Source organism: Acartia tonsa, chromosome 12 (assembly GCF_053477335.1).
Source record: "Acartia tonsa isolate MP-2025a chromosome 12, ASM5347733v1, whole genome shotgun sequence".
Taxonomy (NCBI): Eukaryota; Metazoa; Arthropoda; class Copepoda; order Calanoida; family Acartiidae; genus Acartia; species Acartia tonsa.
The window spans coordinates 29913888-29928851 of record NC_137271.1 but is presented as its reverse complement, the minus strand read 5'-3'; the positions used below and the strand labels follow the sequence as shown (position 1 = coordinate 29928851).

At 34.4% G+C, this 14964-nt stretch overlaps 1 protein-coding gene across 1 annotated transcript; it reads left to right on the top strand.

The window, feature by feature from the left end:
* The first annotated feature begins 4986 nt into the window (after nucleotides 1–4986).
* Nucleotides 4987–14498, top strand: LOC145333292 (uncharacterized). Its single transcript, XM_080178420.1, has 9 exons — nucleotides 4987–5035; nucleotides 5864–5921; nucleotides 6140–6248; nucleotides 6887–6963; nucleotides 7506–7597; nucleotides 8476–8575; nucleotides 9771–9817; nucleotides 13922–13979; nucleotides 14303–14498. Exons 1-9 carry the CDS (start codon nucleotides 4996–4998, stop codon nucleotides 14496–14498), a joined length of 777 nt encoding a protein of 258 aa, XP_080034546.1. The 5' UTR covers nucleotides 4987–4995.
* Nucleotides 14499–14964: the final 466 nt, after the last annotated feature.

Genomic DNA, 14964 nt, shown 5'->3' with positions numbered 1-14964 from the left:
ATCCAAGTGTGTCTGTGTGTGTGTGTTAACCATTATTTTTTAGTGTTTGGACCTAAGTTGCTAGTCATGGAGAAGGACGAGACACTTTTGTATAGCAACTAGGGATATCAAGCTCCACGCTCAAGTACATTATGCCTTGACCCGCTGTCTCAAGGGAGCTACTCTTTATTACCTCACCCTCGCCGAGTATGGCAGTGTCCCAAATTAAGTCACCGTAATGAATGACGCTCGTCCTAGTAATAATATATTGGTTTCTCGTATTCATTCGAATCCGGTGGATGAGAACCGGTTCTCATCCATACGAAAAACTATGTCTAGCATCGTATTATATCCAGCTTTCTACGAATATAAAAATTTACAATCCTAAGATTAAAACCAGTTTTTCTAGGCCATGCCTTCGGCATCTCGGGGCTAAAAAATGGTTTTAATCTTATAAATGTACATTTTATATCCGCGAAAAGCTGTTTATAATACGATACGAGAATAACTATTATCCCTGACATTGTCTGTGATGATAGAGGTCAAGATCACTAAATCATAACTTTTTTTCTAGATTCTTTGATTTACGAGAATCACGACAAAAATGTTTATACAACACAGTTTCAAACCATAAAATAGCTAAATTATTAAAGTTTCAGTAATCTTTGGCGGATTTGTTTCTATATTTTATTTAATATAAATATCTACATTGGCTGCACCTTTTAGAGAAGCTTAGAATTGGATTTTGGCTATTTTCTGAACAGATCTATAGTATGGGTGTATATACAGATAACTACCTCCCTTCCTTTTTCAACATAGAGAAAAAAATAAAAGAGAGGAATCGAAGCAACTAGAAGACGAAAATAGGCAGTGGGCCTAGAGGCCTACTCAGCGCTGTGGCCGCGCTAAAATTTATTGCTATTCCACTACTTTTCAAATGGGAGGATTAAAAATTATTAAAAAAGATATTTATTTGCTTTTTACTATTTCCATATTTAGGGCAAGAATATTAGATTAGATATTTTCGTTTTAATGTTTTAATTAAAAATTACATAGAATCTATTTTTATTTAAAAAAATTTGTTCATGAAAGATGAATCCTTCTATTTCTAAAAAGGGGGAAATTTTTTTCATAATGAACATTCAGCTGATTCTGACCGCCCACGGCTGTTTGCTAAATATCGCTTTTCTTTTTATTCACATTATTATTTATGATTGACTTACAAAAAGCCCTGGGCGGTTTTTGATTTTCGTCTGCTTCTAAATTTAGGGATGGGGAAGTAGTATTTTAACATGAAAAAGGGGTGAGTATTCATCCTCTTATCCTTTTTCCTTATGTTTTTCAATGACCTTATTTGTATGCTACCAAATTATTTCTTGCTACCTGGCTGTGTTAATACACACCACGCCATTGGTTGATTTTCAATGACCCAATTGAAATTAGGCACAAGGACAGTGCGAGAGGGAGATACAGTTATTCATATTTCCCTCTCTTGTGTTTTACTCTAATATTTTATGAAGCAAATATATATATTTATCCCATACATTTATTCTTCTATGTTACGACTTTTTTTTTTAGCAATATTGTAACAATTCACTGTTTTGTGAAAATTTAATAAATTTCGCAATCTATAAACAACAGAAAATCTTTACTCTTCCACACTTTGTAACCCCCCCCCCCTCTTCAGAAAAAAAATTTATATAAAATGAAGCAACTCTTTATTTTACTTCGTTCTTTAGTTATAAAAGCAATACTTTAAGGAAATTGGCGTGAAACAAAGCAAATTTTATTACTTAAAATCCCCACAACTTAACATATTAAGTCAGAATATCAGGGCCACATTTAAAAAAGAACTATGTTGTCATAAAAGAACAATGAAAGCATTTAAGAGAAGCGTCACAGAAGTCATGGGGTGGTTTTAGCTTTTTTTACACCCTCCTTCCCCTTTAAATACAGAGCTTCCATATACATATTATGTAACCACTAATTGTTTTGCCAAATCACTTCAAACAATTTAGAAAATTTCTCCATTTATCTTCGCCTAGCTAGGCTGTAACAATATATTTTCATCCTTGTCGAAAAACAACGTATCCAGCTGGGTAAAGTCAGTGACATTGAAAATTATAAAATATATTAAAGCCATTGATTGCATTAAAGCACGACAATGACCACGGATAGAGGAATTAGTTCTTTTATGAAACAAATGAATCAAATATCAAACACAACAAACCAATAATAATGAATCGTTTTTGATACCTAAATAAAACAGGATATACTATTTTATCATTTCTATTTTACAATATAAATAGTGACTGCAAACTTATTCTCAAGAGGCATCGCAAAGAAAATGGCCTAAAACCAGAACAGTAGGTATATTGTCTGAAAAGCAGAACCTAATTCATCCAGAAGTTAGACAGATCTTAAGCATCATCTGGGTGGACAGATGGACGGATAGACATCATTCTATTTTGTATTACAGATAACAAACTTATCTATTTACCCCTTATTTTAAATAATATCTATATAGTTTTAAGTGTCAGATGATGCTTTTTATTTACAGTTGATTTCCTATCATTATACATACACATACATATATTATTTTAATATCAAATATTTTACCCCATAGGCATGGGGGGTAAAAAATATGTACACTTCCTAACCAATGGTATGATCTGGTTGTTCCTCCAGCTCCACTGTTTTCCTATTGGCTGATAAAGTGTGTCTCTAGATTATCTCTATTGTATCTAATTCTGCAATCTATATTTGTTTGAAAAAATATTTATATCATTTAGTGCAACATATGCTGCTACTTCATTTCCTTCCATGTGCGATTTTTTAAGGGGATGGTCGTGGTACTTTTTGAAGGGAAGGGGATATCCCACCTACCAGGAAAATTGCCTAAAACCACTAAGTTTATGTCTTAATAATTACACCCTAATCGGTTCATCTGTTAGCAAGATCTTATTTCATACGACTTTTTTCATAAATAAAACTAAAGGGGAAAAGGATATACTCGGCTCATATTTTCTTCAATCCTCCCATAAAAAAATGGCATTATAGCGCATTGTCTAATAAAAAAGCATTCTTTAAAAATTTCTGACAAAGTTATCCCTTAATTGAGATGATATTTGAAAAAAAAAATAAACTTTGTGATAAAAATGATAATCGTAAAAAAAAAACTGAAAATATTTTATCTAGAAGCAGAATATTCAAATCATATGTTAACAGACATAATTCTCATAAACTGTAAAATAAAATTGTTTTGTTTGAAAAGCGAAGCTTTTCTTCGTATAGGGTCATTTAAAGGGACCTCCTTTTTTAAAAGCTTTATATGAATATTCCTTTGACAACGAAGTAGGTATTATCTTAAAATTGCAGAAGCTTTATACTTATAGCAACTGGTTTTTAAAATATTTTTTAGATTTTTAAAATTTAGTTTTTTTATTGTTATCATCCTTGTTTTTTATTCAAATACAATACTTTTAAGCAGGAAGGAAATAAAGTTGCACTAATTCACATAAGCATTAACATGTAATAAAATTGCCGCATCAAATATAACAAATCAACGCATGGAGATTTAAAAGAGCTAGGAAGTAAAAAAGTGACATCAAACAAAACATTTATGAAATTTTTTATGGCATTTTTTATAATCAAAGCTTTTCTGTCATCTGGGTCTGTTCGTCGGTCCGTCCGTTAGCAATGATTAGCTCTTTTCGTTAATTTTAGATTTGGATGATGATTCCTGTAAAAGTTAGGTACTATCTAGAAAGTGTAGCAACTTTTTAATCGTTGCCAGAAAATCCGTATGTCCATTTAAACATGCTACTATTCCTAAAACATCGTGGTACAATATTTTAAGCGAAACATCTCTATAATCATGTCCTAAAAATGTAAGTATGTCTTTGAACAGAATCCTGTATTTACTCAATTTGCAACAAGATTGTATACAATATAGCATCATGTATTAAAATAATTTTGGTTAAACTTGGTTTTTCAGGATGTTGTCACCCTTGTTTTGGAAATGAATTTTGAAAAAGTAAAATTTCACCAGTAAAACAATTATTAATGTCATGAAAATATCAAAAATTGTATGTTCAATTGATAAACAACATAAAAATTGCTTAAAATTCATATCATATCAATGAAATGTCTATTTGTAATGCTTCATTTAATATCAGCATACAATCATCATTTTTCTAATTTTTTAAAGCTAATATTTTCTAAATTTAGGGCCGTCCAATCAATTTCAAACATGACATGATTATTCTTGTAACTGTTAGCTATAAAAGTAATTTTTGGAATGGCGATTTTTTAGGATAATAAGTCAAAATCTTAAAATCGAAGTATTCCAATGAGCAAAACCTTAAAATGAAAACACGCCCATATCAAGCATCATGTGTTTAAGTAATTTATACGAGATTTACATTTTTTAAATGATATTTTATTAAATTTTAAATGAGCTATAATTCTATCCATGTTGAGCTTCGCTTTTATTAATGTTTTTATACTTGTTATTGGTTGATTTGTTTGGCAATTGTTAGATAAAGTTTTTTTGTCTATTAGGGTTCAGGATCCGCGTGTCAGCATCATGAAAATCAACCTATACAAATCTAAAACTCCGTTGGAAGTCTAAACCTAACACAAATATCGCAATCTTTCTTGGCAAAAAAAAGCAAAGTATCCAAACGGGCCTAAATTTGAGGCTTAGTCGCGGCTATCGCGCGGCTGCCGAGCCCTGATATATACACTTAATATTTCTAAAATAGATTGATTAAAATTACACAGGAACGACAACATACATAAGAAGCAGTGTAATAGTTATTTATCACAGCGTATTATAGACAGCTTTCCGCAGATAGTATATCTAAAAATGTAATATTAATCCAGTTTTGTTAGCTCCGAGGGGCCGAACATAATTAGTTAAGTGGTTAGCGAGAATCTTTGTTACAGACAGACATAGGGACATCCTGTTACTTTTATATGCTGATTATTGTTAATTTCAGATGTAAAAATGCCATGTCGTTCATTGTTGATAGTGTTTCTCATCTCGCTTCCTGTAAGTTTTTATTTATTTGACTTTATACTTTTATCAATAACTAGCGAATACGCCCCCTAATAGCCTTAGGGGCACTTGAGTTGGGAGGGGAAAAATTCGATCTTTCATTTTCAATTCGAGCTTGAAAAGAAAAAGTAAAAAAAAATTGTAGGGTCATTTTTTAGGTCATGTAGGGTCATATGAAGCTTCACTGTAAAGGAGAACCATATCGGTTCAGCGGTTAGAAAGATCCTTTGCAACAGACAAAAGAAGCTTTCTGCTTTACATAAGGAAGGATGTAGGGCAGGGGCGTCCAAGTTTTTTTTTCTGGGGGGGTAAAATGGCGCGCGCCGCAAATTTTACCCCCGGGGTAAAAAAAAATTTTTTTTTGGGGGGGGGGTAATTACCCCCCCTGAAATCTGTTGGCAGGGGTAAATTTAGTTTACCCCCCCCAAAAAAAAATTAACCCCCGGGGTAAAATTTTTTGGGGGGGTAATTAATATTTTGGTTGGGGGTGCCTATGGCACCCCCAGGGTAGGGGTAAATTTTAAATGGGGGGGGGGGTAATTGTCCCATTACCCCCCCCCCCTTGGACATCTATGATGTAGGGGAGGGGGGGGGGGTCTGGGACAAAGTGTTTAGTTCCAAAGATCAAACAAAAACAAAAAAAATGTAATTTCTAGTCGTATACACTCATATTGCATCAGGACTACAAACGAACTTTTTGAATATTTTGTTGCTTTTGCTAGGCAAGGTTAGGTTTAGTAAAGGTTAGAACCCCTTACATGGTTAGTTCCCCATAGGGAAAATTACAGCACTAATATCTTAAATAAACAAGCATTTATTTAGTTTTGTTGACTTCTGTAGATCCTACACCTACAAGCAACGAGTTAATTTTTGAAGACAGGTATAGTTTTTTTATCGTATTGTAATAGACAGCTTTCCGCGGATATTTAAATGAATAATTGTATGATTAAATCCAGGGCCGGGCAAACAAACTGTTATTTCTTTTGATTTTTATATAAGTATTCGTGTAAAATTGTCTATATCATTTTAAGAATAGCATTTGCTATAAATATTATATTAAGAATTGCCATTGCAATGAATATTCTATATCTTTTTTAGCGGTCGGCAGCTAGATATTCAGAGTACAACTTTAGCTGTCGGAGGGGTAGCAGTTGCAGTAACCGCTTTGCTGCTAGAGTTCATTGCTAACAACTCTTTGAGGTTACCGGTAAGTTATCAATTTAAACTTAGTTTAGATTTAAAGCTGCTCTACAAGTCGTCACGTTTGATTCTGTCCGTCTGTCTATGCTTATGATCATGTAACGTATCTTGTTAGATTTTAATTTTGCGCAATTCATCTGTAACGGATAGCTCATGAAGATAATTTACATTTAGAATTGCCCATTTGATTTTAAACATGACACAATAGTTGCGTACAATTAGGGAAGCGGAGCAACTCTATAATCATAACCTGAAAGTCTGTACGTCCAATTTTTAACAAAAAAATATCTTTTACTCATATTAACTTGATTCTTCTAACATTGATTCATAGTGCGGTTAGGCAACATTATATAAGTGAAGCATTTCTTTAATGAGATAATTTTGTTGATTTTAGCTTGTATTACGGATATTGGAGTAAAACACTAGAGGGGGAAGAGGTTAAATAACTGTATGTCCCCTTCCCAAGAACCTTTGGCCGACATTCAATTGGGTCTTTGAAAATCGACGAATAGCGGCTAGAATATTAAGACAGCCAAGTCGCTACAAAAGAGCAGAAAGCAATTTGCTAGCATACGAAAAAGGTTCTTAACAGGGGGATCCAGGTAGTTGTCTGGTTACACATCTATACTATAAATTTATGTTAAGGATAAAGAGGATGCTATAGCCAGCCAGGTGGCACAAAGAAGGGGAGGGGCCAGAAGGAGACGAAGGATTAAACCAAGGAAATTATCAATTTCAGCATCAAACAAGGATAATCTTGCCCATGTGTTTTTTATCTTTTGACGGGGAAACTAAGTAAAAATTTGATTAAAATTAGCTTTAAGCTTGAACTTTAAACTTTGGAGACTTTCATTGAATCTTGATTGGTTGGCAGAAACTAGAAGTGTCGACACATTTTCACTAATACTTAAGGGATAAGATGGCCAGTAAATTGATGTACAATACAGTACATCTCCAATGATAATAAACAAAATTACCCCTTCTGTAGATTACATTTTATAGTTGAAACAACCAATCAAACTTTAATATAAGTCCCCAAAGTTGTTTGGTTTACGATTAAGAATCCGTTAATATAAAACTTTGGGGACTTACGAATAAACAGCCTAATATTCTCCCATTCCCTAAATAGATTTAGTTTACAGAATAGGTGATTTTGTTTATCATATTTGGGAGAGTACAATGGACATACATTTATCGTCCATTGTCTTAACCCTGAAGATAATATTAAATGATATTATAATGTTGAATTATTGATATAAAATAGAAAAGTGAACGTACTGAAGAAAGTAAAAAAGTTTATCAACCCAGAATTCTTCGATTTTGACCCTAATGTCCTAGGCTATACTACCTATACATGTAAGTTTTTAGCGTAGCAATTTATAACAAGTGTATGTCCGTCTGTCCTACAACGTTTGTAAAAATGACTGACATACGTAATCGGCTTCGAGGTGAACACGAATCAAGACAAATCAACCAAATGTTGAAACAATGAATATATAAGTATTTATGTGAAATTACCTGACCCAAGAAGTAGGGACACTTTTCGTCTGCTAGCCAATTGTTTTTTGCTCTTTTGTAGCGACTTGGCTGTGTTTATATTTCCGACGCTATTAGCTTATATTCAAAGACACAAAAAAATTGAGCTACATATAGCACATTGGAATGAATTCAAAACTCGAATAATTAAAGATTTTTGTCCATTTTGACTTTGTAAAGAATTTCATTTTAATAAAGAGATCCTTTATATTTATTTTACAAATGTATATCCTTAGAATGATGTTTCTTCGCTACTTATCAACATAATTATATTTTGATTAACACAATTAACCAAAGCAACAAACTTAGTTATTTAACTAACCTATCATTTTGATATTCGTTGGCTTCAAAACTTTGAAGACATGAGTGAATTTTGAATGTTAACTTATAAAGTTGAGTGTTTAAACGTTTTAATCACTAATTTTAATCTACAGAAGGGTTATTTTTGTTTATCATCATTGGAAAATACGGATGTACATCAATTTATTGACCATTATACCTTCAGATCTCTGAATTTTATTAGATAATAACTGATAATTAATTGTTAAATTGTGCTAAAAGTGAATAAAGTAAAAATGATAATCTATTCAACTGACAGACAGACCAAATATATCAGTTGTAGAGTAGCCTTGTTAAACTGCTTAATAATTTATGAATGAACAGATTCCTAGTTTAATAATAAAAAAAAACTTTTTTAGATAATGCTGAGAGACCCAACTTATCTGTTGGAAATGTAAATGGACACAGAAATATTGGTCTCCATTCTAGAAACAATTATTGGGACTCATTTGCAGACAGGTAAATAGAACGACAACAGACAATCAAAGTTATTGGGTAGTTGTTCTTAAATATTCGTGTAATAATAACTCAAGAAATAAATTTTATTTTCACATACCTATTTATTTAGAAATTGCAAAATTTTATATTAAATATTCAAGTACTGATAACTCACAAACTAAATTTTACATTTCACATTTTTTATTACAAAATACAAAATTAATAGATGACATTAATTTACCGATTAGTTTTGAACATCTTAAATAGAATATTCTCTGTCTGTTGGTTCCTTGATTGGGTAGGGCCTTTGTCCTCGGTAGGTCCACAGTTGGTTGTCATCGTAGCCCAATCCCATGATAGATTTAGAATCAACAGTTCCAATAGATTTCACTGATTTTTCTGATTTTGGCGAAACTTTTGCAATGGGCAGTTTGGGTGAAGGTGTAGAGAGTTTGGAAGAAGCTGAACTGGGCACTCTGGAGATGTCTGAACTTTCTTCTGAATCTAGTGTCTTGTATTTGTAGACGTATTGCATTCCAAGGATGTAAATTAACTCGCCAACCATTTTGTGCTTGCGGCTTGACATTAGCGGTCGTAGAAAACACCACATGAATACATTTGCCATTGCAAAAAATAAGCAGCAAATGCCAAATCCAAGAAGCGCCCATCTTGTAATGTCCATGCCATTTTCTCCTTGGACGTTGATTAAATTGTACGTATTAGGATTTAGCTTGTAACAAAGGCCAAATGAAACAAACATTGCAATTGAGCAGCCCAGGAACAAAAAAGTTCCCAGAATAGATAAACAGTAAATGAATCTTATCGAATTCATGTTTTCACTAACCCAAAAAATATTTGTATCTTGGAAGATTTTTTGAAAAAGTTTCGAAGATTTTTTTATCAAAATTAATTTATTTTGTTTTTAAAAAATAGAAATTAATATTCCATATAAAACAACACATAGCTATTATTGTTAATTTAGAATTGTCCTATGAATTTCAAATTTGGCATTATGATTCGTGAAACAGAAAGCGTAGCAACTCTATCGTTAACACCTATTATTAAAATCTCTGTATCCCTTTTAATATGATGATTTATTTTTTTATGAAAAAAAACTAATTACAGGATTGAAAGTATTTTTATCAGACGAAACAGCTAGATTTTAGTAGCGAAGTCTTAATTTTTAATGTATAACAATAAATAAATACTTTTTTAGGGCAGATACTGAGTCATTGAGTGAGGACAGTGTTTGGGCTAAATTAGGTTATTTTTTTTCATTTTCACATTTTCAGCCATACTGAAAAATCGTGTATAGTATCGTATTGAAGACAGTTTTACACGATTATTAAAAAAAGATCATGAGATCAAAACTAGTTTTTAATCCGGACCTTCGGCTCCTCGGGGCTAACAAAACTGATTTATTTTTTAGATTTTTTATTATATGCAGAAAGGAACACAGTAATAGTGTCTGACTGATTATGACGTAACAAAAAAAATTAGCCAATGAGAGGCCACTATAAATTTTACCATTGGTCAATAACGGCCTCTCATTGGCTAATTTTTTTTTGTTACGTCATAATCAGTCAGACACTATTACTGTGTTCTTTTTTATGATTTTTTACTGTGCATTTGATAATCACAACTGACATATAATTAAAATTACAATGCGCACACCCCTCCTTAACCAAACTTTAGATTAAAAAAATTTTCCAAACATTCGGACAATTGGGCGTTCAAATATGACCTAGTGGTAGTTAGAATCAGTTGAGAACAAAATCCTAGCCGTTCCTTCTTGCCAGATATCGCCATTTTTAGATTTTAAGTAAAATTACACTAAAAATCCAAATACAAACTTAAATCTTCTTTCAATTTTTTAGTATAATTTTAGTGAGACAGTCCCAAAACAGAGTATCTTTGCTCCTGTGGCCATACTGACTGTCTGGAGTTCCTAACAGAGAGTGCCTTCATGTGTTAACACAAGTAGGGATTCGAACCCATTCCCAAAACTAACAAATGTGGAATAGCTGTGTATTACAGCATGATGTCAGTATTTTTACCACTTACAGATAGACAGCAAGGCCTTCCTAACCAGAAACCTGATCATTCACCCACAGGCCACAGTTGAGGTCTGCACCACATGTTTTCTGGGGAGTTGTTCACCTGCTCCCATGGATTGGGCAGGTTTAGACCCAATGCGGTGCCCTGAGACTCCCATTAACCCTGCCATTTGGGCCAAGTTTAGAGTGATGTAACACACCTGGCCCTTGAAATGGGCCGTGAGATGCTCCCCCGCCAAGATCAGCACAGCCGCCACAGAAAGATAGCTACAGGTGGTGGGCTGCATACATTTCTCAAGATGCAAGCTAGCCCCATTCTGATCTTGATCCTCCATGAGATTTTGGTAGTGTGCATTTTGAACTATACCCTGAGCCTGGGAGGGTTCTTTCTGATGGAGTTGGGGATACATTTACAGTTTGACAGATCTGAGCTGGTGGTATGGATCAGTTGGGAGAGTAGCCATGGTTGCCCCCACTCACACTAACCAAGTGGCCCCAGCCCTGCCAAGCCTGGGACCTGGGTCTTTTCCACAACCATCGGCTGAAGGCAAGAAGCGCTCTAGCCGTACAATTAACTGTCTGGCCAGGGCTGCATTCATGGGGCCACTGCAAGCCACAGCCCTTGTTCTCATCGAATTCCCTGAGGTCAAGGTGCACCTGAGCTGACTGATAAAAACTGTGAAACTGGACAGGAGCTATTCTTAGTTGTACACCCCCATGGTGTTCAATGTGCCTCCAGGAGGTGCGACTGTATCAAACTGCCCCCCAGGACAGAGATGGTGGTCAAAACCAGGCCAAACTTCCAGTGCAGGGGCCTGACTATGGGGATCCCAGGTACAAGTTCAACAAGGAGCTGACCCTGCTTATCACAAACAACAGCTAGAGGGTATCCAGAGGGGCATGCATTGCCCGAGCCCAATATACAAATTACCACTGTCGTGCTGTAATATACAGCTATTCCACCTTGGATAGTTTCAAACAGTAACTGTGTCCCCAACTCCCTCAGAAAGAACCCTCCCAGGTTCAGGGCATAGTTCAAGATGCACACCACCATAATCTCCTGGAGGATCAAGATCAGGGTAGTGCTAATTTGCATCTTCAGCAAAGGTATGCCGCCAACCACCTGCAGCCATCCTTCTGTGGCAGCTGTGCTGATCTGTGATTGGCAGGGGAGCATCTCATGAACAGGGCATGGGCCAGATGTGTAACATCACTCTGAGCTTGGCCAGGGTTAATGGGAGTCTAAAGGCCCCATTAGGTCTCAACCTGCCCAATCCTAGGGTGCAGGTGAACAACACCCCAGTAAACATGTGGTGCAGACCTCAAAGGTGCTCCACTGGGGCCTGTGGGTGAATGATCAGGTTTCTGGTTAGGAAGGCCTTGCTGTCTATCTGTCAGTGGTAAAAATACTGACCTCATGCTGTAATACACAGCTATTCCATGTTGGTTAGTTTTGGGAATGGGTTCGAATCCCTATTTGTGTTAACACATAAAGGCACTCTCTGTTAGGAACTCCAGGCAGTTAGTTTGGCCACTGCACTGGAGCAAAGATACTCTGTTTTGGGGCTGTCTCACTAAAATTATACTAAAAAATTGAAATAAGATTTAAGTTTGTATTTGGATTTTTAGTGTAATTTTACTTAAAATCTTAAAATGGCGATATCTGGCAAGAAGGAACGGCTAGGATTTTGTTCTCAACTGATTCTAACTACCACTAGGTCCTATTTGAACGCCCAATTGTCCGAATGTTTGGAAAATTTTTTTAATCAAAAGTTCGGTTAAGGAGGGGTGTGTGCGTTAATTTTCATTTTGATAACATTTGTTTCAACAATGTTTTATAAGGTTTTAATAAAACCGCGTATCATGAACTTTTTTTCTTTACATCCTTATACTAAAGTAACAAGATGTGTGTCTGTGTGTTGTGTGTTTGTTTGTACCGAAGGATCTCGCTAACCGCTGAACCGATCGGGTTCTCCTTAACAGGGTAGCTTCTCATAGGTCCCGGGAAGGTTTATAACTATTTTCTTGGGGGGTGGGACACCCCCAACCCCCCCAAAAAATGAAAAATCCCCCCCCCCAAATTTTTTTTTTTACTTTTTCTTATAAAATCAAAAATAAGAAATTGGGTTATTAAATTCGACTCTCCCCTCCTCAAGTGCCCCTAGAGGCCTCTAGGGGCGTAGCCGCTAGTAAAATTTATAAAGTACGTATGTCTGTAAGATTTTAACCTATTTCTAATCACTTCAAAATATTTTTTAAATGTTGTGATTTAATTTAAATCACAATGAAAGTAAATCTTTTTTTGTAACACTGAAAGTATTCTCTAAAAACTAGGGTTTTGCCGGCTATCCGATTTGGCCGGATATCCGGTCTTTTTTGAAAACCCGCCAGATACCGGATATTGAAACTATCCGGATAAAGAAATTAGCCGGATATCTGGTATCCGGCACAACCCTACTTAAAACTGTGAACAAAATGATATAAAATTACGCAAATTAATTGCAAAATATAATACTCTGTTTTACTGATGTAGCCATGCAAAAGATACGAATAAGGATGACAACATCCATAAGTAGCGACTTCAAGAGGAGACAAAATTATTAAAATCTCACTATGTTTTCAACAAAATATGCATATCAATAAAAAAAATCAGCAATCTATCTTAAATAGCAGCTTTATAAAATATACAGAGACTAGGTCTAGCTCACATTAAAGTCTTAAAATTTAGATTCGCGGGCCTTATTAAAAAATGCTTCACCCATAACCAAGCTGACTGAATGACTGACAGAAGGACAGACAAACAGTGGCTACGCTCCGGAAATAAATTGATAATTTATGCATTTACTTATTGTTGATTACAAACCATAATGATTGCATGCAATTTTGTGCGGGTTATTATAGGCAAAGCTACTCCATGAGTTTTAATTTTTTTCCGGTCAGTTATTTGGAAGAAATTTTTATATTTGTTAGCGGTTACGCCTCTAGGGGCATCTCAGGGCTATTGAGGGAAGGGTCAACCCTCTACCTTTATTTTAATTTTAACAGGAAACTTTTATTGGGAACGATTTTTCTCTATGGGCGATTTCTCTTGGGAGGGTAAAGGTATCCTCTCCTAAAATAATTATAAACCTTCTCTGTATCTATAAGAAGCTTAATTGTGGAGGAGAACCATATCGGTAGAGCGGTTAGCTAGATCGTAATCCACAGAAACAGACATACATCCTGTTAATTTTATGATATCTTGTCATAATTTCATATCAAACGTAAAATATTCTAAGGATTTAATTTTATTGAAAATTTAATTTTTAAGATTCTCTGGAGAAACCATTGCCTGCAAGCTATGAAGAAAACCTAAACTTTCCAAACAGGTCTTGTTAATTAAAAAATCTTTGAATTTTTAGATGATTTTGCAATAATTTCTTTCAGAGACTCATTAAACCTTGTTAATTTACAATGACAAAATATTATTGATATAAATAACATTTTTTTCCTTTTTCATATATTATAAATCTAGTATTTTTGTTATACTAGTATGTCTCAACTTGAAAGATTTCGTGATTTTTAGTATTTTTATACACTTCATTTTTTAAATTAACCGACTTCTTTTGTTCTATTACCATTCTTTTCTCATCTAAGCAATTATTAACTTCTTGTATTTCGCTACATATGAACATTTTTTTTCCTTGTTTAGATATATCGATTACAGTTTAACAGAGAAGGTAAGTGAAAGAACACTCGCCGAAAGGTCACGTGTCCAGCTAACAGAGCGGTCAAGTGACCAGCTAACAGAGCGGTCAAGTGGGCCCAGTAGGACAGAATCTGCAACCCTATCAAATCCGAAGTTGCATAGAAGAAACTTTGTTGATATCAAAGAGGAAAGACATTAAACTTTATATTAATGCAAGACTGAAAACTGTCATAACACGCAAAGACAATTATATGAAAAGTAAATATTTCCAATGTTTTTTTTCTAATTAACTATGCAATATTATTTTTGAAATGTCAGTTCCAAAAGATCTCTCTAACAGCTAAACGTAAATGTCAAGAAAAGCTTTTTTAAAATATTTTTGGGGAGGGTACTTCCACCCTTCCAAAAGCAAAAAAATTTGAGTGGTTATTTTTTCTAAGGGCGAAGGGAGGGTGGGGATATAATTTTCAAAATAGTTTTTAAAACCTTTCCCAGACCTATGAGAAGCTTTATTGTGAAGGAGAACCTTACCAGTCCCTCGGTTAGTGAGATCCTTTGGTACAAACAGACACACAGACAGACTAAAATACACCATGTTGCTTTTATTCGAAGATAAAAATATAAATTTTAAGTCTGAATAAAACAGGGATCTATACAAAATACAA